This window comes from Sphaerodactylus townsendi, linkage group LG01 (genome assembly GCF_021028975.2).
Source record: "Sphaerodactylus townsendi isolate TG3544 linkage group LG01, MPM_Stown_v2.3, whole genome shotgun sequence".
Taxonomy (NCBI): domain Eukaryota; kingdom Metazoa; phylum Chordata; class Lepidosauria; order Squamata; family Sphaerodactylidae; genus Sphaerodactylus; species Sphaerodactylus townsendi.
This window is the reverse complement of record NC_059425.1, coordinates 23623882-23648709: the sequence shown is the minus strand read 5'-3', so window position 1 is coordinate 23648709 and position 24828 is coordinate 23623882. Positions and strand designations below refer to the sequence as shown.

Genomic DNA, 24828 nt, shown 5'->3' with positions numbered 1-24828 from the left:
TGCAGGAGAGCTACCATCTTGGCCAATGCTCTTCTGTTCAGACAGTCTGGGTTTTAGGGGATAGTCTTACCTAGCTGTCTGGGCTGCTATGCTAAGCTGATTAATTGATCAAATAAACCAACTTGGGTTGTTTTTGATAGGTTAAAAAGGATGTCCCTGAATAGCTGAGCAGCAGATCTTTTAAAAAAAGTTTTAATTATTAATGCCAGTGCTTAATAAATCCATGGGTGGTTCCATTTCGTAAGATTCATTCCCCCCCATTCTCTCACACCAGAAGAAATTCCTCTTCTGAGATGGTATCTGCTTATGATACACTACATGCTGCAACATCTGAAAGCAAATAAGCCACACCTTTTTCTTTAGAACTACTTATGTAGTGGAATGTAAAATTATGTAGATTTCACAGAGTAAGACTCAAATGACGAATCAAGTAAAATGTCTTTAAGTAGATGCCCTTCCCAGCCATAGTCCATTCTGTGGTAGCCCTTCATACACTGTAAAATATGTCCCACCTGTTTGACATAAAGGACTCTCCCACACCCTAACCCATGAACATCTCATATGGAAAATCCCCATGTGACGAGTGCTATGAGAAGGTGGTTATTATCATGTGATAATCGCAGTGGCTGGAGAAGTAATGTGGCTGTCAGGATACGGCATTCTCCTTCAACACAACTCCAGGACATTGTTACGTTTATTGTGAATATGCATTAGGAATATTATTAATAAAATAAGTGTTTGATGGGAGGGAAGGTGGCCTAATAATAATAATAATAATAATAATAATAATAATAATAATAATAATAATAATAATAATAATAATAATAATAATATGCATTTATTGTCATTGTGCACGCACAATGAAAATTACAAGCATTCCCCAATGCACACTATTTCAAACCTCACACCTAGAGGTGGGATCCTGCAGGTTCTCACAGGTTCCCGAGAGTAGGTTACTAATTATTTGTGTGTGCCGAGAGGGGGTTACTAATGGGTGATTTTGACACGTGATTTTTGCCTTAGTTATGCCCCTCCTCTCAGCAGTAGCGCACAGAACTTGAAGCAGTCTAGCAGGAGGTGCACCGGTGTGCGTGGCAGCCTGCGCCTGCGTGCATTCGTTTCCCGCCCAACGACCGGCGCAGCGGCTGCATCCTTGCCACAGCCCCGCCCAGGAATGCCCCGCCCCCAGAATGCCCGGCCATGCCCCCATCGTGCCCCGCCCAGCCCCATTGGTGCTACGCCACAGTTTGAATCCCACCACCATGGGAACCTGTTACTAAAATTTTTGGATCCCACCACTGCTCACACCCCATCCTCACATTCTCCTTCCTCCAACCATCCCTACACAGCCCCAACCACATCAGCATGAAACCATGGAGTTCAGCATAGCCACAGCTTTAAAATAGATGCTGTCTCTGAGCCTATTTGTCCTTGTTTTTATAATCCTACATCGTCTGCCAGATGGTAACATTTCAAAAAGAGAGTATGCCGGATGAGACGGGCCTTCAGAATATTCTGAACTTTCTTTTGGCAGCAGGAATTATAAAGTTCTTCCAAAGAGGGGAGAGAGCAGCCAATAATTCTCTGGGCAGTAGTGATCACCCTTTGCAATGCCTTCCTATCTGCCACTGTGCAACTGGCAAACCATGCACAGATGCAATATGTTAGAACATGGCATGGTATATAGCCCAAACAAAGTTGGTACTTGCATGGGAAGCCACCAAGGGAGACTCTGTAGAGGAAGGCAGTGACAAAATTCTGCTTCTCACTTGCATTGAAAGCATCATGCTCAGGTTGCCAGGAGTTGGTTGCAACTTGATGGCGTGTATATACGTAAATATTTGATGAAATCTTAAGACTTGGGGTTCTTTTAATTTGGTAATTCCTATGAGCCTGAAAGCCCTGATCTAGATGCCTCAGGTTAGCCCGATCTCATCAGAAATCAGAAGCCAAACAGGGTTGTCCCTGATTAGTACTTGGATGGAAGACCTCGAAGGAATACCAGAATTTCTGTGCAGAGAAGAAGGCAGTGGCAAACCACCTTTGAATGTCTCTTGCCTTGAAAACCCTATGTGGTTGCCAGAAGCTGGCTGCAACTTGACAGCACTTTCCACCACCACATGAGTTGAAAGAGACCACAAGGGTCATCAAGTCCAACCCCCTGCCATACAAGGACACGCCATCCAAGCACTCCTGACAGATGGCCATCCAGCCTCTGTTTAAAAACCTCCAAAGGAGGAGACTCCACCACCTTCTGAGGCATTGTATGTCCAACAGCCCTGACCAGCATTCTTCCTAATGCTTAGGTCAAGTGGAACCTCTTTTCCTGTACCTTGAATCCATTACTCCTTGACCAAGGCAGAATTCCCACTGAAAATTTAATCTAGATACAACCAAGTTTCAAAAGAATCGGCACCTTTTCATCCAGGTTCCAACATCCTCACTGCAGCATGTTTCGAGTGAAGACGTCTAGGCATGCCCCTTGGGGAGTGCCTGCTGTCAGGGGTGCAATTGTGAAGCTAGCAGCACCAAAATTTCAGACTATCTTTAGGAGACACTCCTGATGATACCACCCAGGTTTGTGAAGTTTGGGTCATGGGGGCCAACGTTATGGACTCTCAAATGTGTAGCCCCCATCTCCTATTAGCTCCCATTGGAGTGTTTTCCCCCCCAAAATGATGCATATACAAGCAGGTCCAGGAAAATCCTGTGATAAGGGGGTGGGGGAGTGCCAGAAACAGGACTGATCTGTGTTCTGCAGTTCGGCAGTGGGGAGTTCACAAGAAAACCTGGATATTTCGGGTGACTATTCCAGGATTAATCACCAGTGGAAAATCACCCCTAGTCTCCGGAGCAGCAGAAAACAAGCGTGTTTCCTCTTCAACATGACATCCCTTCAAATATTTAAACACGACTATTATGCCACCTCTTCTCCAGACTAAACATACATATTTAAAGTTGACACTGGATGCACATGGGCTAGAAGACCACCATGCTGGGTTCAAGATTTGACTTTTCTCTTCCCCTTGAAGGTTCCACTTGGCAGCGTCCAAGGGGCTCACAGAATGCCTCACGATCCTCCTGACTCATGGTGCAGAGGTTAATAGCAAGAATGATGATGGTATGTATGTGTGTGAGATTTGTGGTGGGAGAGGGGGGGAGATTCTGACCTACAGGTAATGTTGCCAACCTCCAGGTGGGCCCAGGAGATCTCTCAAAATTGCAACTGATCTCCAGATGGCAGAGATCATTTTCTTCAAGGGGAAAATGTCTGCTTTGGAGGGTCAACTCTGTGGCATTGTACATATACCCGGTTCTCCTCAGACTCCACCCACAAAATCTCCATGAATTTCTCCACTGGTAGTTGGCAACCCTACCTTCACCAGCTGCCCAACATCATATAAATTTGTTTAGCTTTTAAAAATATGAACCTCTCGTTTTTTTAAACAACGTAGATTTTAACAGGGAAGGATGGAGGGATGGAGCACAGAGATCCATGCCCTAAAGCTCTCTCATATGCTAACAGTTTATCACTTCTAGTCATTGGCTGAACTGCTGTGATGTCATTGAATCAGTTGGGGTTTCATGCTGCTGATATTTGTGATGTTAATATTTTGATCAAGGCTTAATGTCTGTGACATCCAATTGGTACCCATTGAGGCAAGACAGTAACCAAATATAAGCCAACTTGATTGTTTTTTAAAAGAGGTAGAGCCTTAATTTGGTTGGTCCAGGCTAGCCCATCTCATCAGATCTCGGAAGCTAAACAGGGTAGCTCTGGCCAGCATTTGGAGGGAGAACACCAATGAAGGCAATAGCAAACCACCTTTCAATGTCTATTGCCTTGAAAATGCTAGGGGTTCACCATAAGTAGGGTGCCACTTGTGGCAAAAAAATAGATCCTAAAACAGTGATGGCGAACCTTTTTGAGACGGAGTGCCCAAACTGCAACCCAAAACCTACTTATTTATTGCAAAGTGCCAACATGGCAATTTAACCTGAATACTGAGGTTTTAGTTTGGAAAAAATGGTTGGCTCTGAGGCACGCATTACTCAGGAGTAAGCTTGGTGGTAGTTGGTGGCTTTGCTTTGAAGCAACCATGCAACTCTTCAAACGGGTGAATCACAACCCTAGGAGGGTTTACTCAGAAGCAAGCCCCATTGCCAGCAACCAAGCTTACTCCCAGGTAAAGGATCGCGCTTTAGTTCTTCGCATGAAAATCAGTGGGGTTTAACAGTGCTTAACAGGGTTACCTACACTGCGTCCCCAAAACTAGGTCTTAGGTTTAATGCTAATAATCGAGCCCAGCGGCCCAGGCCAGCCTAGATGTGTGTGGGGGATGATTTCCCCCCCACATGAACTCTGTTTGTGCGTGCCCACAGAGAGGGCTCTGAGTGCCACCTCTGGCACCCGTGCCATAGGTTCGCCATCACTGTCCTAAAATGTCTTTGATGGGGTAGCTTAACTCAATTCACCTTTATGGCTGAGTGAAGTTTCTCAGACATCCCTTGTAGCAGTCAGGGGGATTCCACATAGGCCAAATATAACATCTGCAGGATGTTATAAAAACTGATTTTGGGGGGAACTTTGCACAGGTCCTGTTCCCCCTCAACCTGGGATTTTCAAAAATTGTTAAGCCAGCAATTCTTTTGCACAATCCCAGGTTGGAGGAGCTCCTGCACAAACACTGCAGGCAGGAGACACTCTATTTCCCTCCTTTCCACCCGTTCAATTTAGGCGCTGCGCCGTCCCCCATCAGGGAGAATCTGCCGGCCTGCCATTCTGTGCAGGTCACCCAGCACTCTGTGGGCAGATTCTCTGAGCGCCCAACAGTGCACAAAGTCCCCCAAGCATCTTTTCTCCCCGTGGCAGTGAGTACGACCGCCAGATAGATCTACAGCAACATGGCCTTTTTCTTTTTCCTATTTCTTTTGTGTGTTGCGCATACTCAGCTATGCAGGGGCAGCAAATCGGATTGTGGAACAATCTGTATGTCTGCAGGGGCTCATTTCTGCATGCCTGCACAGGTACGCATGCATTGCAGGACATTAAAAAAAAGAGAAGCATCCCTGTGGGAAGGTGCAAAAGCAACCTGGATTGTTTCCATGAGTTCCAATCGCTGCCTGAATGGGTGAAGGGCACACGTGTGCGAACAGGAAAAAGGAAAACGGGTTCCTTTATAACGGCTGCAACCCGTTATACATGTGTTGTGTGGAATTCACCTCATTCATATATAGTGCAAACAGACCTGCAGCTATCACCTGGAGGTTGGCAACCCGTCGCCCCTCCCACAAACAACACTGTGTGTTCTTCCGGCCTCCAAATCTGAATGCAATATCAAGGTTTGGCTCAGCTACTCACACATTCAGGGTGGGAAACACCCACACTGTACAGCCAGTGATCCGAAACCACACCATAAATAATATATTAACGCACATGAGAGATTCCCCCGTGTGCTATTTACAGGAGGAAACAGCTTAAGCATCAATATGCCAAGTAATTCTCCTCAGCCTTGCTGGATTTCTTTGTCCTCTGTCTCAGCGACCAGCATTAGGACCAAAAGTTGACATGTTATTGGATAAGTTAAATCTGGGTTCTCCTGACCAAACTCATGTTTTCTGAGGTGGGAGCGCTTTTCTGCTTGGAACTGTAGCGGGGGGATACAAGAGGCTCCTGCCATCCCTCCGTGCCATTTTTACCATCATAGTCCCTCGGATCTTTAAATTACATTCCCTTCAGCTGCTGTGTGATTGCAGGATACACAAGTTCTGTCAGAGGAACTCAGACACAACCCACCAAAAAAACATGTCTAGTTTCACCTGTAGTCTACCACACAAGGTGACGTTCTTAAAAGGCCTTAAAACTGCAACGGTCAACAGAGAACTGCACTGGTATTGGGGTAGCCTACTCCTGGTTTGGACATTCCTGAAGATTTGAGGCTGGAGGGAGGGGTTTGATGAGGGGAGAGACCTCAGCAGGGTATAGTGCCGTAGAGTTGGCCCTCCAAAATATTCGCTTTCTCCAGGGAACCGGGTTGTCTTGAGGTCAGTTGTTACTCCCAGAACTTCAGGCCTCATCTGGCAACCCTAATTCAAGTACAGAGATGGTAGACCAGAAAAGGACAAGTAGGTTTTGGAAAGACAGAATTTCACATATAGATTCAAACTGGCTGATTACATCAGACTTGCACAGCTGAAGTGGTAGTAAGCTAAATGTGGGCTCAGTTACTTAGCAATCACATACCCCCATGTATCATTTTGCTCTTCAGCCAAAACAGAGGCTCATTCCGCACATGCAGAATAATGCACTTTCAAACTGCTTTTGGTGTTCTTTGAAGCTGTGCGGAATAGCAAAATCCACTTGCAAACAGTTGTGAAAGTAGTTTGAAAACGCATTATTTTGCATGTGTGGAAGGGGCCAGAAAGTTGATAAAGGGTTTTTTTTTAGGAGGGTGCAATATTTGGCACGGGAGCTGTGTTTGGAATGGTGCGGGGGGGGGGGGGGTAAACCTAAGCCAGCTCTATTTCATAAAAATGAAAAGAATGCCACAGGAGTTCGATGCACTCCAATGGATCCTGGGATCAGTGCTGATCCTGTTTTGGGCTTTTGAAGAATGCCTTGTTAAAAGTTTTGTGATTGTGAGTTGTTCACGTGGTTATGCTTCAGGGTTCAACACTGTCCACAGCATCTGTAGGACCTAAACCTCTGAGTGGGAGAGCATGGATACCTCTTATCACTATCACGCTTCAGTATAAACACACACACATGAGTGTCATGCACTGCATAGCTACTCTTGCCAGCTATCCCAGGAGATTTTGAGAGTGGACCCTATGGAAGGTGGGTTTGGGGGAAGAGAGGGACCTTAGCAGGGTATAATGGCAAAGAGTCTGCCCTTCAAAGCAGCCATTTTATGCAGGGGAACTCATCTTGGTTGCCTGGAGGTCAGTTGTGCTGGTAGGTAGGACATCTCTAAGTGCCAGGTGGAGGTTGGCAAGCCTATGCATAGCTTGCCATTATTTGTAATATAGCTTCTGAACTCCATTTTGAACTTTTGAGAACATATCCTAGGGAGTGATAATACCTTCATAGAGTATCAACATCACTTTCTTGCCTTCAAAATCCATTGAGGACACGCCACTGCGATGTAAATAAATCCACCACAGCACACAGTAGGTAGAGTACCACCTTCAGCAGTGTGTAAGAATTGGAGTGTAGACAGTATTTGCCTGCGGTGCAACGATGGAGGGGGATATCAAGGCCTGTCAGATGTGACAACTGACTAGCCTTTGAAGTGCAGCAAAGCTGCTTTCTGGGGTTTTTTTCTGTGGCTGCTGACATTTTGGAACTAGTGAGGACTAAACTCCCTGTGGTAAATATCTAGTAAATGCTAATCAGGTGCGTTAAAAATATATCAAACGCCTATTTTGTCTTCTCATAAGGTTGAGATGTCAAGTAAAGAGTTACTTGTCTGTTTCCGAGTCAAAATACCCGCAGGATGCCTTAGAAGAAGGAGTTTGATCTACATTGTGTGATAATTTCCCATTTTGTACTTTCCCCCCTCAGGCAGTACGGCTTTACATCTGGCTACCATCGCTTGCCAGCCTCAGTGTGTGAAAGTTCTTCTGCAGGTAACAGAAACAGATCTTCCTTCCTGTCAAAGGGCTATTGGGCATTCACTGCTTTCCATGCGCCTGTTTGCTTTGCAGTGGGGTTTTCCCACAGTTTTCCATTTGAAAGGGAAGACCCCCTCTGTGAGCTATCCCCACCTATGCCCCGTCTACCATTTTGCCCACCTGCTGCTTCATTTTCATCCCCCCCCCCTTTTTTGTGTGTGTGCTGCTGGCTAGACCCTATCACTGGAGCAATAGACCATGTCATTTTTGTCGGAAGGCTTTCACGGCCAGATTCAAATGGTTCTGGGGCCACACAGCCCGGAAAACCCACCAGAACCATGTCATTTTTATTGGTAATTCTCTCTGATAAGAGATACCTTTGCATTACAAGCAGAGTGGTTTTTATTAGCGAACTCCATTCTGGATAGAAAAGTGGAGAAACCTGAGGAGAAAATGCTACTAGAACACGGCCATACAGCCCAGAAACCACACAACACCCCCCTTGGAGAGATAGGTTCTCTATTCTAATCTATCTGTCTGCATCTCTCTGCACACACGGTGCAAGATGGAAGGTGGGTGGAGGACTGGCGGAGAGAGGAGGAGAAGCAGGAAGGAAGGAAGTTCCCAGAGAGTAGCAATCTACACATCAAAGAGTGGTAGAGAAAGGTGCCCAGGGTCTTGACCCCCTCTAGCTATCTGATTCACTGATAAATCCTCCTCTATCACGAAGGCAGGAAACAGCATAAAGTCCTTCACTTCCAACAATTTTCATGGGTCTATTGCTCCAGCGATGGACCTGAAGTGTCAAAACAAAACCAAAAAACAGCCTAGTTGATCCTGCCCAGAAGAGCTGTTATGTGGGTGGAGGGAAGCTGGAAAGCATTAAGTCAAGAGTAATGCTTACGGGTATGAGCTGGAAAGCCTGAATCAATAATCAATGCTTATTGATTTTCTTTGCCTTCCTGCGGTAGCCCTTTTGTGACTGTGCCCACCACCCAGGTTCAGAATTCCAAAGGTGACCACAGGTTCAAAAAGGCTGGGGACCGCTGTCCTAGAATGTTCCATGATGCAGTGACATCATGTCTGGTTACATAGCTGGAAGTGATATAGCAGAATTGTGAGATGCAATTGGGTAAGTCTCACCCCACCCCCCAGTCTCCCAGGGTTGCAGGAGTCCCTATTGCGGCATCCATGTGAGCTGGGGGTCCTCAGATACATAGCGACTGTTTGTGCCTCGTTTTGCTTTTGCGACTGAGCCAGTCCAGTAGACTATCTGATCTGTACTTACACACAAATAGCAAACCTCAGTTGGAAATGACTTCCTGTTGTGTGGGCAATTATAATTACCTTTTTATTTGGTTTTTAGAGTCTTTACAAATCCACTGTGTGATGCAATGGACAAAACAGACATGTCCCCACCTGCAAGGCTTATTGTCAATTGGACCCACCCTAACAAGTAAAAGGATAGGGGATGGGAGATGGAAACAGACCTTCCCATAAGTTACAGATGAAAACAAGGACATTAAACAGGAATGTGCTTACATTGGCACAATTTTCAGTCTAAGAATTATGATCTGATTTTCCCCTCTCAGCGACAGATTGCTGAAGGCTCTAGGCCTCGTGGTGCTTGAAGTACCCATTTACTTCTTCTTTAGGGTAAAGTTACTCCAGAAAGGTATTACTGTCCTGCAATCTGTTAATTGTTCTAAATGAGCCTCACAAAATGACAGGCTGTGTTCAACATGATGGAGGAGCCTTAATAGTCATGGTGTTCACTTAATTGTGTGTACTCTAGAGAGATGGTGCATTCATTTCCCACTCACAGATTTAATTTCTAGAGAGAGGCCCCTGCCCCCGCAACGAAGGACAACTCAAATTTTAATCAGGCAGCATCCCGAAAGAGAGCGCGTGAGAAAGCTTCACATTCGTTACTGGGGAATTCTGGTCATTCCATGTGAACATGCAGTATAATGGATCCAGCCATTGGTCGATCCCAGCTAGAGACTTAAATTGGTGAAATACCATAAAACTTTATCTTGCATTGTGATATCTAGCAGGCCAAGAAATGAAAAAGCTAAAAGCTCAACTCCAAGCTTAGCAGCAACTGTAGCCCATTCTCCACAGGCAACACAAACAGTTTAAATGAACCCGTGTTGCCTGCGTTGTCATTTGCACACTGGGTGCAGGGGTTGTCCGGGATTGCTGGGATCGCGGCGTCAGGATGCGGCATGGTTTGCACAGGAAACACTGTGTTTTCCTGTGAACGACGCATCCGTGAAGCCCCCATCTGAGAATCCCCACACACAAGAATCCCCCCCAGTGGCGTAGTGGTTAAGAGCAGGTGTACTCTAATCTGGAGGAACCGGGTTTGATTCCCTGCTCTGCTGCTTGAGCTGTGGAGGCTTATCTGGGGAATTCAGATTAGCCTGTGCACTCCCACACATGCCAGCTGGGTGACCTTGGGCCAGTCACAGTTCTTCTGAGCTCTCTCAGCCCCACCCACCTCACAGGGTGTTTGTTGTGAGGGGGGAAGGGCAAGGAGATTGTCAGCCCCTTTGAGTCTCCTGCAGGAGAGAAAGGGGGGGATATAAATCCAAACTCTTCTTCTTTCTCTCACCCAAGAATCCCCCACACACTTACTGGCGCAAACTGGCAGCCGCCTGTAGAATCCACCATACTGGTGCATGGAAGGGGCAGGAACAGAACGCCTTCTGCTTGCTGTAGTTTGCACAGGCAAGCAGGAAGCATCTGACACCTGTGTTGAAGGAAAACAGTTGCTAATTTACCAGCTTTCATTTAACCCAGGTTCTGTCAAATATGATGAATTAGAAGCATTTGGGGGGGGGGGGTTCTGTGGGAAATTCTCCTTCGTAATGCTTTTTTCACATTCCTGAAACTGCTATATTTGGTCCATGCTTCCACACACATGGAATAATGCACTTTCAACCCACTTTCGATGCACTTTGCAGCTGTGCAGAATAGCAAAATTCACTTGCAAACAATTGTGAAAGTGGATTGAAAGTGCATTATTCCGCATGTGCGGAAGGGGTCTATATGTGTATGTGAAGAGAGAGCTGACAGTTCTACTCTGCTTCAGAAGTGGTTGTTTCACCTGGCTCTATCAGTGGGATTAGAGTTGCCAACTCCAGTTTGGGAACTTCCTGGAGATTTGGGCGAGGTGCCTGTAGAGAGCAGAATTTGAGAAAGGGAAGGCACGCAGCAGGGATATCATTTTCTAGACTCCACGCTGTGAAGCTGCCATTTCCTCCAGGGGGTAGCCATGTTGGTCTTCAGTAGAACAGCTAAATTCGAGTCCAGTAGCACCTTGAAGATAGCAAGGTTGTTTTTTTTTGGCGGGGGGTGGGTGGGTGGGTGGGTGAGAGTCAGAACTGGTGGAGCCCAGAAGCGTGTTAGTCTCTAAAGTGCAACTGGATTTGAATCTAACAATTTCCTCCAAGGCAACTGATCTCTATAGTACGGAGATCAGTTGTAATGTTGGTAGAGGTCCAGGCCATACCAGGAGGTTGGCATGGACCTAGCTAGTGAACAACTTCTCAGTGAAACATGGGCTTTGTAGTTCCTTTCGAGGAAACACTGGTGTCCATGTCTGTTCACTTAGCTAACGCCAGTGCAGGTCAAGGCAGAATTTAGGTGCAGAATGTGGGGGTGCTCATATAGCAGTTGTTTATTCCTAGAGCGGAATGTACTCCTTGGTTTCCAAGCTGATCCGGGAAATCCATCAATCTCCACCTGATTTGCCACCTGGAGAGGAATGGTCCCGTCCCAACAACAAAAAGAATGACCCAGTTTAAAAGGCCCAATCCCATTTTCTCTGGGGAAGTCTATGGGTCTTCTTGAGACACGAGTTTCAGAATTTTGTGGCTTCCAAATGCATCCAATACCAATTCAAATCGGAGCGGTGGCACACAGAGAGAGGACTCTTCCCCCGTGCCATTTTCCTGAGCTAAAATGCCTCCAAGAGTTGCTACCTGCCCCATTTGGGAACATCATGTGTAGTCCCTCAGTACGTGTAGGGCAAATAGTGGCTGCCTGTGATTGTCTCAGGTAAACGGTATGGGGGATAAGATCTAAGGTCCCTTTACCTGTGCACTGAGTCCTCAACTTGAATTGGGCCCCATCAGGCACCTGGGAAGCATGGAACTCCGCTGCTCTCAAGCCAAGCCATGGATGTCCCCAGGGGAAATGTAATGTACAGCTGAATCCACGGTGGGTGTGGCCAGCTGTTAGTGATGGTGCACATGATAAACCTGGCCCAGTGCCGAAGTATTGACATCTACTCTTGACATAATACCTTCAGCTAAGTATGCCGCTCTGGACAGCGGTGGGGATTTTGAGATTAAACCTAGGACCTTCTGTGTGAAAACCACGTGGTCTACCACCAAGGTGCAGGCCCACCACAGCCTCATTAGCATGGAAGTCCAGCTCCATCCTTGCCTGAGACTTTCCCTGGGTCTAATTGTTTTCCCTGTGATGTTGCAAGAGGCCCCCGTGGGGGGTAGTTTCGACACAGAGGTGACTGGGAAGGGTAAGAGCTGGGTGGGGTGTTCAATCCCGAGATGAGAACAAAATTTGAGGAGGGGAAAGGGCGTGTTGCGAAAGCTGGGGTGGCGAAGAGTTTCCTGCTTGACGGCTTATTTTGCCGATGTCTTGGTTCGCCGTGCCTGCGAGGCAACGAGGCCCAGCAGCCTCCTCTCTTTGTGGTTACAACAATGTCTTATAAAACAGCATTTGAATGAGAGGTGCAGAGTCAATTATTGCCTTTAGAAGCATGCACATAATTATAGTTGTTTCAAAATATGGGGGAAAGAGAACATTCAAAGGGGGTGGAACTGGCATCTGAACTATCCCCATTTTAACTAGGAGATGAAATCTATAGTGCCACGTGAATGGTAGCAGATCTGCCAACCTCCGGATGGGGTCAGGAAATCTCCTGAAATTACAGCTGATCTCCAGATTACAGTGATCAGTTCTCCTGGAAAAAATGGCTGCTTTGAGGTCCCCTTCTCCCCCCCCCCCCCACAAAAACTATTCTCCCAGGCTCCACTCCCAAATCTCCAGGTATTCCTTGACCTGGAGCTGGCAACCCTAATTGGTGTACGAGACCCTCAATCTATGCATTGGGCAGTACTAAGCCTGAATTCTCCTTAGAAGCTAAAATGACTAAACCGAGATGATCGTACTTGGATCACGTTATGAGAAGACAAGGCTCACTAGAAAGGACAATACGGCTAAAAAAAGTTGAAGTCTCACGGGACAGGCACGTCAGGGGAGGCCTGCTTCTCTAACAAGCATGCAAGGCCATAAAACTCAGGTCCAGAAAAGAATGCATAGGTGGCAGTGGTTACATATAGAAGACCTGGTCACGTATATCAAAGGAAGCATTTGGTTGCATATCAAAGCCGGTTACATGACAGACACGTGGTCTTGGGTTACATTCATTTTAACCAGATCTTGGGTTACATTCATTTTAACCAGACATTCATTTTAACCAGATCTTTAGCCTGATCTTGTCAGATTTCGGAAGCTAAGCAGGGTCAGAATGGGAAGGGAGACCTCTAAGGAAGACTCTGCAGAGGAAGGCAATCACAAACTATCTTTCCTTCTCACTTGCCTTGAAAGTCCCTTGCTGGGGTTGCCAGAAGCAGTCCGTGACTTAAAGCCACTTCACACACACATTTGTATATATACAGGTACAGGTATACATTCTTAAAATTCACCAGCATTGCTCTGTGAGGTTTCTGCTCTATGGTCACTGAATGAGATGCTTATCCCATTATGCTCTGAGTTTTATCTGAAATCTGAATTGGTTTAGAAATGTGTGGTTCTCTATTATTAGAACAATGTTCCCAAAATCAATGGGGTGCATTTACTGAAATCTGTGTGGCTTTCATGGGATCTGTTGCACATTCATCTGATAAATATCTCCTATTTTCACATTACCATGTAGAAGAATTGCTATGGGATTAAGATTACAATACCTACAGCCCAATCCACAGGGATCAGGCAGCCGGGGGTGGGGGTGTTACTGCCACACCATCACCCCCCCCCCCCCAAGTACTTCCAGGCTGCGCGGGGAGGCAGCACAGAAACTCCCCGGCTGCTTGAAAGCCCTCCACAGCCCAAAACAGATTCACACCATCCTTTTGGCAAACTGCCATTTGCTAAGCTGTTCAGGTTCATGATTGTCTCTGAATGTGCCTTAAAACCCAACAAGAACTGCCTTTCCCCAGTGTGGAATCACTGACTATTTGTGTATAAAACTATGAGGCTGCAGATGTCTCAATTGGTTGATCAAATGCATGGGCAAATCAAGTGTTCGGACTGATCAACTAACCTTTTTTTTTACATTTTTTAGTGTTATCAATTTATCACTCTATCAATATAGTTATTATTTTTTTAATCAAAAGATCTAAAGATATGCAAGGGCAGGAGGCCACAGGCAATAGAAATGATACAGCAGGACAAGAAGCAGGAAGGAGTCGGCAACAAATAGGAGGGCGAAGGGGAAGTGTGTGAAGCAGAATGAGGAAGTAAGGGAGTCAGACTTGGCGGGCTAGCTGGCTTTGGGCAGAGGGAAGAGGTCTGGAGCAAAGCTATGCCCACTTGCAAATCGGACCTGCTCTGGCCACAAAGCAAAATGGAAATTGCCCTATAACTGGTTTTGCTTGTCACAGAGAGAATGGAAAGTGATAGGGGGGCTAAAGAAAATACATCCTTGCAAGAAATCCTACTGCAATGGACATTCGCCTCTGCCACGAAGCAAATTTCTTGTGCATAATTGGCGTAAGAGACCTATTGTGTTGCAAATATTCCAAAACTGGGAAACTCTTTTTTTTTTTGGCTGAGGACTTGTCACAGTCCAAACCTGAGAATTTTCTCAACTATATGTCGTTGTTTTGTACGTAACATTTTACAGTTCGTGTTTTCCTGTGCTGATGTGTACTGCAGCCACTTTTATAAAGTGTAGCAAGTTGGACAAGTCTGTAAATATTTTTTTAATTGCTTCCTTTCAGCACGGAGCCAATGAAGACTGTGTAGATGGAGAGAATCGTACGCCACTGCACTGGGCAGGTAAGTCCCCGTAGATTTCATGCTATTAAAAGCCATTTGAGACATGACATGATGTGTAGTTGGAGTATCAGACTAGAACTGGGAGACTCAGGTTCAATTTCCCATTCAAACATGGAAGATCGCCAGGGGACGTTGCGTCCATCAGTCATTCTCTTTCAATCTAACCTATTTCACTTCACGGGGTGGTTGTTGAGAAGATTTTTTAAACGGGGGAGGGGAAAACAATGTTGTAAGCTACTTTGGACCACCATTGGGGGAAAGGCAGGGTATAAATGAATAAACAGGACAGTGTTCAAATCCATGTGTAGGACCACCGTATATGCTGTTTGAATGCTGGCCTATGTATTTATATATCCGTGGTGGCGAACCTTTGGCACTCCAGATGTTAAGGACTACATTTTCCATCAGCCACTGCCAGCATGGTCATTGTGGTGAACCTTTGGCACTCCAGATGTTATGGACTACATTTCCCAGCAGCCCCTGCCAGCATGGGAATTGTAGTCCATAACATCTGGAGTGCCAGAGGTTCGCCACCACTGTTATATATAGTCCTACAAGACCCAATGGGAATCTAGTCTCACGCCAAACAAGAGATTCCTTCTGTTAAGATTGGTCTCTCTCCATCCTACTTTGAACAAAAAAGCAGTTCACCGTGATACACCTCAGTTTTTCTGTAAGCAGAGCAACTGCCCGGATTTTAATTGATTTGCCCATTTGTGCTGTGAAGCATATTGCTTCAAGCTCTTTGGAACCTCACGGAAATCGCCTGCCAGAGCTAAATGCAACCTTGGACCAAGGCTTGGAACTGCTGTTGAGCTACGAAAAAGCACAAATGTCAAGTCTTCTAAGCGGTACCTGCAGGAGATGGTCTGGGTAGGATCCACAGATGCAGTGTGGCTATTCTTGGGCTGTTCTTGCATCAGAAAGCACCACAGTTTGGCATCATTGCTAACTTTCTGCGTGACTCCTGTGTGAATACAAGAACTGACCCTTATTTTGCTTATAATCACTAGTCCACCAGTGGGATCAGAGCATTGGAAATTTCAGCGGTGACAATGCCTTAGGCAACCATTTATAGGCAGTCAGTTATAAGATAAGGTAAACTAAATTGTTGAGTTGCAACCAACTATTGGCAACTCCAGGATCAAGAGGTTTTCAAGGCAAGAAGTGAGCAGAAGTGATTTGCCACTGGGTTCCTCTGCAACCAGTTCCAGTCTTCCTTGGTGATTTGTATACCCTGCTTTTCTCTACCTTTAAGGAGTCTCAAAGCAGCTTACAATCACCTTCCTCTTCCCACAACCTTGTGAGGTAGGTGGGGCTGAGAGAGTTCTGAGAGAGCTGTGACTGGCCCAAGGTCACCCAGCAGGTTTCCATTGGCATACCTTGGGGGGTCATTTGACCCAGGCGCTATTCATGGGGGGTGCATTTTGGCCACCCGCCCTTGCCCCTTCCACCCACCTCGCCCCACCTCTGGGACCCCATTGTCTGCCTGCCTGGGAACAGGGCACCACTAAGATCTTGTGCCCCCCCCCCCTTTGAAGCATGCTTCCGTTGTTTTTGCTGCTGCAGAGGCTCTGGGCCTTTCGGTGGCTCGCTGTCCTTTCCCGGGCCAGAAGGAAGACTGCGGAGCAGGGGCATGCTAGGGGGCTCCTACTGTGCACTCTTCCTCCACTCGAGGCTCTGTGGACCTTGTGGCAAGGGATAGGGCCGCTCTCACCTCCTCTGCTGCTGCTTCTTTGTTGCGCCAACAGTGGCAGGACACAGAGCCGCGCGGAGACCTGACATGTGCTGGGCGCAGCTTTATGCTCACCTTGCTCCTGCCCAGTCTCCTTTTGGGTAAGCAGCGCCCGGCTCTGGCTCTTGGCCCGTTGGCATCCAACTCTGCTGTGCAAAGACTGTGCAGAAGAGAGGCCCCCTCCTCGCAATCCCAGGCAAGAGACGAAGGCAGCGCAACAGCTGGGCGGTCCCCTCACTGGTAAAGTTGGTGGTGAGTGGTGGCAAGAAAACAACCAGCTTGGGTGTGGGGGAGGTGGCTTGCCCGAGTGCCGTTTTGTGGCAGCACGCCACCGCAGGCTTCATGTGGAGGAGTGGAGAATCAAACCAGATTCGCCAGATTAATATCATCATGCTGGCTGTCAAGTACCCAAGTATGAGATCAAGTGAAACTGGGCTATTAGGACTGCTCTGATTAGTGTTCTCAGCAAATATTTGTAAATGTGGCATACCACAAACATGCCATACCACTCCTAGGATGTGTTGCTTCTAAAAATCACCGATAGCTGTTGGTCAGAGAAGAAACTGCTGTAGAACCAAGAAACTTTTGTTGTGGCCGTGTCATTTTAAAAAAAATAAAGTTTAACACTAGCTCCTTCTTTTTCTCCACACACCCTGCAGCCTTCTCAGGATGTGCATCTAGTGTGCTGCTGTTGTGCGATCAAGAAGCCTTCCTAGATGTCATGGACAATGTAAGTCTCAGTAGGATTCCTTTGTTGTATACACCGGGAAAAAATATTTAGTAGAGGAGTGGGCAGAACCCAAATCAGGATGAAGCCTACCTGCTAAAGCCAGAAGTGGTCTGTAGACACCAAGAAAAAATATAATCACATGTCTCAAACCAGTAGGTAGGTGGGGAAAAGGGGAAAGCATTTCATTGCTCTTATATGTTCAAAATCTACTAGTAACTACTAGGCCAGGGGTAGGGAACCTGCGGCTCTCCAGATGTTCAGGAACTACAATTCCCATCAGCCTCTGTCAGCATGGCCATGCTGGTAGGGGCTGATGGGAATTGTAGTTCCTGAACATCTGGAGAGCCGCAGGTTCCCTACCCTGTACTAGGCTGATATAAGTACATTCCCTGTAATTCTGCCATTTGGCCACACCTTAGTGATGGCGCTGTTGAGGCCACAGCCACAGACTTAACACAGCTGTCCCTCTTGAATAATGTAGAATCCCTTTCCCCAAAAATTTCATAAACAAAAATAGAGACATGCTTGTAACACCCCAGCGTGCTAAGAATGAGAAGGGCACAAATCGAATAGACAAAATATTGCCATATCCAAGATTCCAAGACCCCCCAGGTGCCAAGTACTCACTGCTGAGAGCTCTGAGGTCTACTATATATGTTTGTTCCTTTTTTTTGCCTTTTTTGCCTGTCCTGCATGGTTTGAAAACAGAACAAAATTGTTTGTTATTTAGATTAAAGATATTCTGTGGCAGTCTGTGCACCTTCATGCGCGTGAACCAGCCAGGAGTGGCACATTCAGAAATCTAACTTCTGGAAATCCTGGCAAAGGAGTTGAACTCTGAAAAAAATGACACATGCTCGATTCAGAAATAGATCATGGAGGAGGGCAAGGCTGGAGCCATTTTCTACATGCACGGTAGTTCTGATGCTAATGTTGGCATCATCTACGGGAAGTGAGGTTAAACCACAGTTTTCAAATTATGTTATGCCTGAAACGCATGCGGGAGGGAAAGAGATACCTCAGGCCCCTCTGAAACGTGCAAAGAACAATTTTAGCAAAAATAGGGACAGTGATTGAAAAGACAAATGGTCAACTAATTGGGATTGTCCCTGCTCAATAGAGGCAACTGGAGAATATATTAGGGTTGCCTGATCCCCCTGGCAGGAATTGGGGGTAGGTTATCAAATCTAGGTTGGAAAACTCCTGGAGATTTGGGAATGGAGCCTGAGGAGGCCAGGGACCTCGGTGGAGTGCAATACCATACAGTCTACCCTCCAAAGCATCCATTTTCTCTAGCGAAACTGACCTCTGTAGTCTGGATATGAGCTGTAATTCCAGGAGATCTCCAGTTGCTACCTGGAGCATGGCATCCCTAGAATATGCTGAATCCCCAACCCCAGTTCTGAATTTACTTGGATCCAAACAACAAGTAAAGAACCAGGCAATCAGTATCGGGCGTTTTCCCCACAGACATAACATCCTGAGAGAAAACCGGGATCAAACATACTGGGTTGTTTGTATCTCAGTTTCTCCCTTCGCACGGTTGCTCTGTCAGCGCGTTCAGGCCGGGAGGAAGAACTCCAGTGAATTATGCACGAGCCCCCGGTTTATTTTCATTTTCCACATGAACATTTACGTAGTTTACGTAGATTCCTGCGCATGGGTGAACATTCGCGTTTTTCCAACGTTCTGATTGGCAGTAGCTGTGGGACGGGGAGAGCAGGCAGAGAGGTGGGAAAAATAAACTGGGCCGCCTCCTGCGGTGTTTGCATGGGAGTGGAAGCGGCCCGGGCTTTTTAAAAAGAACCGCCAATTTTATGGTTTTTTGAAAGCCACGGGATAAGGGAAATCTTGCGGGGCGGACCCAACTGAGGCTTGGAAGCCATGCGGAAGTCATGGCCAAACTGGGAAGTTTCACCTCCTTATCCCAGGATATATGGTCTGTGGGGAAAACGCAGATGTGTCCATTTCTGCTTCTCTTAGCATCTGACTGTTGAAACACACCAGTCTTTACCAAACAGAACTCTGCTTAACATTTTCTATCCGCCATGATTTAAAACTTGAGCTTGAGGCCCTTTACTTCAAAGACAGACATGTAAACGCCCCAAATCTGATGATTGCTGTGAAAGATAACAAAGCACTTAAAGGAGAGGTAGCAATATATAAAACCTTCCCATGGAAATTATAACAAGTCTCTCCATGCCTGCATGACCAGATGGAGAATATTTTTGGTGCCATTTAAACGCTGGTAAACATTAGAGTTCAAGAAGGCAACTGTGGTAGGCCCTTAAATTGGTGCTGGGGACCTTTTCATTTTTGCAGCACTCAGTCAGTTCTGAAGACGACCTGGGAGGTGCCCTGTGCTTCCAAGCCCCATGCCGGTGTTTTAAGCCTGTAGGGATGCAGGCTGTTGGACCTAACTCCCGTGGCCTCACCTCCTTGACAAACCTGATTTCTGTGCATTCAAAGTTGATTCCTGCCCCTACAGGATACAATCTAAGAGACCTCTGTGTGTAACAAGGAGCTATTTACTGACAACATCTATCTGGATCTATCTGAAACGTTCAGGGCAAAATTGGTTCTAACCAATAACAAAACACTTGGTTATAGTAGCTAGAGCAGGGGTGTCCAACTCTAGTGCTTCAGATGTTCCTGGACTACAATTCCCATCAGCCCCTGCTGGCAATTGGCCAGCAGGGGCTGATGGGAATTGTAGTTCAGGAACATCTGAAGCGCCAGAGTTGGACACCTCTGGGCTAGAGTGACAGTCTGGAAGACCCAGGTTTGACTCTGCAGTCTGCCGCAGAAGCTTGCTGGGTGACCTTGGGTCAGTCACACACCCTCAGCCTAATTTACCTCACAGCGTTGTTCTGAGGATAAAACGGAGGAGAGGAGAATGATGTCAGCCTCTTTAGGTCCTCTTTGAGGAGAATGGCAAGATATAAATGAAATAGTAGAAGAAGAAGAGTTGGTTTTTATACCCTACTTTTCTCTACCTTTGAGGAGCCTCAAAGTGGCTTACAATCACCTTCTCTTCCCCTCCCCACATCTTGTGAGGCAGGCAGGGCTCAGAGAGTTCTGAGAGAACTGTGACTGGCCCAAGCTCACCCAGCAGGCTTCATGTGGACGACTGGGGGAACAGATCTGGTTTGCCAGATTAGATTTAGCTGCTCATGTGGAGGAGTGAAGAATCAAGCCCGGTTCTCCAGATTAAAGTTCACAGCTCTAAACCGTTGTGGTCATGCAGTTGTTGTCAAGCTTAGCTCTCTTAATCATCTGAGGCCTAAAAATCATTGTGCTGCCTCCTAGGGAGCAACTTGTGAGCTTGAAAAACAAGCTGCCCCTGCACAAATAGCTGGAGGCCATGCTCATTTTTTTTATTTTTCACTTTGACAACAAAGCAAGGCTCCCAACTTCTTTCTCCCTCCTTCCAGAACGGACAGACACCTTTGATGGTTGCAGCTCAGGGGAACCATGCTGCCATCTGCTCCCAGTTGCTCCAGAGAGAGTCCAAAGTTGACCTCACTGACAAAGATGGAAAGTGAGTTTCTTGTCTGTCTGGCACGAGCAGCGGGTGGGATGAAGTGCGGGTGGGATGAAGACCTGCAGAGGGGGGAGATGAAGTGCGGGTGGGATGAAGAACTGCAGAGGGGGGAGACACATTGCTGACAGCAGCTGCTGCAGTCCCTATTAGGGCATTCATATGTCCTTGATCTCCTGACCACACCAGCAGTTGGAATCCTCAATGTGATCAGCAAGACAAGAGACTCCAAGAAAGTATCAGCCACAAGAGTCCTGTTGGATCAGTTCAAAGAGCAGTCTCATCCACAGCATTGATCACTCTTGGAAAGCACGAACTGGCAACCCTAGGGAGGGCATGAATGATGAAGGCATCCCCTCCTGCTGTTAGTTGTCTCGTGTGGCTGTGAGGTTGTCATGAGAACAAAATGGAAGAGGTGAAATACCATGTGCACCGCCTTAAAGGATTACGTAAACGTAACCTTGCCTAGAACGCCTTGTATGATAACTCTCATGGCCGAGCAGGAATGGCAACCTTGGGCTGTGCTTTTTGGCAGGCAGTAGCCTTTGCCTTCATCACTACTTCTGGCCCTGTGTTGCCCTCATTGCTAACACATTCCCTACGCAGGAGCTGGAACACTTTAGGTGCATTCCCCGGATATCTTGAAATACAGCATGGGAGTTTAGGAAGCACTGTTGGGCGCATATGGCTCACTGCACTGTGTTTAAAGATGCCTGGGGAACGTGAACCAGGGAAGTGTAATCTGCTATGGCTCCTGGCCGGTGTGCAGTGAGCTGAGAAGCATCAGCTGGGGCAAAAGCTGCAGGCAATTACCCCTTGTTGAGCTGCCTGCCACTGAAAACTCTTCTCCTTTGCCTCTGTGTAGAACTGCCCTCATTCTTGCTTGTGAGAGGGGCAGCATGGAAGCTGCTGAGCTACTTCTGCAGAACGGGGCCAATGTAGGGCTGGTGGACAAGACAGGCCACAATGCCCTCCACTATGCCACAAAGTCCAAAAACCGTCCCCTGAAGCGTCTGCTTCGGAGTGCCCTAAAGAAGTCGAAGAAAAGAGGTAAGGGGAAGATCACGTGTATGTGTGTGCGAGGTCCTTGGGTTCTCAAACGAATTCGCTACATTCATGTAGAAAGGCATTCAGGCCTCTCATTTACCTGCCCCCAGCCCAAATTTCCCACCCCCAAGGAACAAAGTGAGAAAAACCCCAGCCCCAGATAGCGAGGCTCTAGGAATTCCCCTACTCTCTATGGTAAAGACTATAGAGACTAGAAGACATAGTCTAGAAGTGACATCATCTCCTCACCAAACTCCACCCTTCCTAGGCATTTCTTCCCCCAAATGCCCCAGCATTTGTTGAGGCAGTCTTAGGAACCCTAATACTGAGTCACTGGCTTACTCTGGAATACTGTAAAACCGTGATTTTTTTAAAAAATTCTAATTTGTAAAACCAGCTTCAGATCTAGACTTCAGATCTTAGGCTGATAGACCCTAACTAATCATCATTACTGGTGGCTTGAATTCAAACCATTAACTATTAGTTTAATCACCACAGTTTTGAGTGATGTCTGAATACAGCTAATGCTTTCTCGGTCTTTTTTGAGATTCTTCCAGCATTGTCCAGGCATTTTCGGCATGTACATCCATAAGGACTATGAACTTGCTTTTTAAAAAGCCCTTGGAGGTCCGCAGGATGCTGGATTCCATGCCCCAATGCCAGTTTTTACTGTTGCAATTGTGTGGCCATGGATCATCAGTTCTGCAGTGCTAAGTTGATTTATAGCTTAGATTAATTGATTAAAACTCTTGCAATCAATAAAAAGTATGGAACTCACGGCAAAGTAAGCTAAACTTAGCGTTTTGGGCCAATTTGTGTCTTAACCATCACTTTTTCAAATCTTGTTTTTCCATTTCCACAGAAAGTGGGTTGGACTGCTGGTCAGAGACCGGTTCCCAGGTAAGGAAATTCTCACCTCACGGGAAAGGGACCACTAGTTTCTCCATGGTTATCTCTCAACAGCTGCGTGAGAAACAGGTTGCTCTTTTTTGCGCTGTATCTCAGTGTGGAGTGGTGGTTAAAGTGTTGGACCAGGATCTGGGAACCCCGGATTTGAATCCCCACACTGCCTTGGAAATTTGCTGGGTGACCTTGGGCCAGTCACATACTCAAGACCTTGACCCTGGCTAGTATTTGGATGGGAGACCTTCAAGCAGTGGTGGGATCCAAAAATTTTAGTAACAGGTTCCCATGGTGGTGGGATTCAAACATTGGTGTAGCGCCAATGGGGCTGGGCGGGGCATGATGGGGGCGTGGCTGGGCATTCCGGGGGCGGGGCATTAATAATTTCTCTGTTACTGTAAAAAACTCTTACTATTAAAAAAGTTCCTAATTTCCAGCTGGTATCTTTCCGTCCATAATTTAAACTCATTATAGCAAGTCCTATCGTCTACTGCCAACAGAAACAACTACTTCTCCTCTAATTGACTGCCTGTCAAATACTTAATACTTTCAAATACTTAATTTTGTTTCTAGAAATCAAAAGAAGGATACTTTCCTTAAACAAGGAACTTTACCATATTACTAAAACATGTTTTTAAAACAGCCCAACAGGGAGAATGATCCCGTTTTCTACCTTCGCTAACCAGCCACATAGGAAACAACAGGACTTGATGATTTTTGGACCTAATGGAATTTCTAACAGAAAAGCAGACCCAATTAGTAACCCCCTCTCGGCACACACAAATAATTAGTAACCCACTCTCGGGAACTGGTGAGAACCTGCTGGATCCCACCTCTGACTTCAAGGAATACCAGGGGCCTGACACAGAGGCAGGCAATGGCCAACCACCTTTGAATGTCTCTTGCTCTGCAAATGTTATGGGGTCACCATAAGTCAGCTATGGCTTGGTAGCAAAAATAAAATAAATCCCAGTGATGCTATTGAAAACTATTGTCTGAAGACAAGTGTTACCAACCTTTTCTTCAAGAGATTTTCCCTATCTGTCCCCAGATGGTAGTCCCTTCTCTTGGCCCAGACCGTTCCCTGTATGGCTTGGTTCTGTTATGATGCCATTCATCCTGTATCAGTCTCATGCTTCCTTGGGTGATTCTGTGGCGCTGCCTTTGAAAACAGTCTGGAAACTTCAGCTTGTTCAAAGTACAGCAGCCAGGCACAGGAGACAGGGACCCTTTTTGCATACTGGAGTTACTCTTGATTTTCCTGGGAGTTGATCAATAAGCACTGGAATCAATTTGTGCAGGACTCTTTTGCACATCTGCTCCCCTGAGCATTTTTACAGTTCTGGAGTCTGTTTACTTCTTCATGTGGCTTAAAGAATGAAGATTTTAAGCATAAGCATAAGCATTTTATTGTCATTGTGCACGCACAGCGAAATTTACAGCAGCATTCCTTGATGCACACAATTTCAGACTCATACCCCATCCTCACTTTCCCCTTCCTCCACCCATCCCTACACAGCCCCAAACATATCAACATGAAGCCGCGGAGTTTAGCATAGCCACAGCTCTAGAGTAGAAGCTGTCTCTAAGCCTCTTTGTCCTAGTTTTGATAGACCTGTATCGTCTGCCGGATGGTAACAGTTCAAAAAGAGAGTGTGCTGGATGAGACGGGTCTCTCAGAATATTCTGGTCTTTTTTTAGGCTTCGGGAATTATAGAGTTCTTCCAAGGAGGGTCACAACTGATGTCACTATTAGTTGTGTCAGAACAACCCCCTTGTTGTTTTTAAATGGCTCTAAAATAATGATATAATGTTAAAGTGTTACTTTGAATTTTTAGCTTTCATTGAAAAAAAGTAAGTCTCTGTCTCCTTCCGCGCCTGCAGAATAATGCACTTTCAATCCACTTTCAATCCATATTGCAGCTGGATTTTACTGAGCAGAATAGCAAAATCCACTTGCAAACAATTGTGAAAGTAGACTCAACGTGGATTATTCTGCATGTGCGGAAGGGCCTCTATGTTCTTCTCTTGCTGAAATATAAGGGAAAAGCCTGTCTCTGCAAGGGCAGGTGCTAGAGCTTTTCAGTGAAAGCTATGAATTCCAAGAACCTGCTTCCTAGCATTATTGTCTTTTCTAGTGAGTTTTATCCAGTGACTAAAGTAAAG

The 24828-nt window shown here is 46.3% G+C and overlaps 1 protein-coding gene across 2 annotated transcripts in view; it reads left to right on the top strand.

The window, feature by feature from the left end:
• ANKRD35 (ankyrin repeat domain 35) overlaps nucleotides 1–24828 on the top strand; it is a 65597-nt gene that overhangs the window by 27872 nt on the left and 12897 nt on the right. For both annotated transcript variants that reach the window (XM_048514320.1, XM_048514329.1), the window contains exons 3-9: nucleotides 3033–3121; nucleotides 7565–7629; nucleotides 14649–14706; nucleotides 17101–17171; nucleotides 20606–20712; nucleotides 21578–21762; nucleotides 22622–22659. In XM_048514320.1, coding sequence (XP_048370277.1) covers nucleotides 3033–3121; nucleotides 7565–7629; nucleotides 14649–14706; nucleotides 17101–17171; nucleotides 20606–20712; nucleotides 21578–21762; nucleotides 22622–22659 — 613 coding nt within the window. The remainder of the gene's footprint in view (nucleotides 1–3032; nucleotides 3122–7564; nucleotides 7630–14648; nucleotides 14707–17100; nucleotides 17172–20605; nucleotides 20713–21577; nucleotides 21763–22621; nucleotides 22660–24828) is intronic.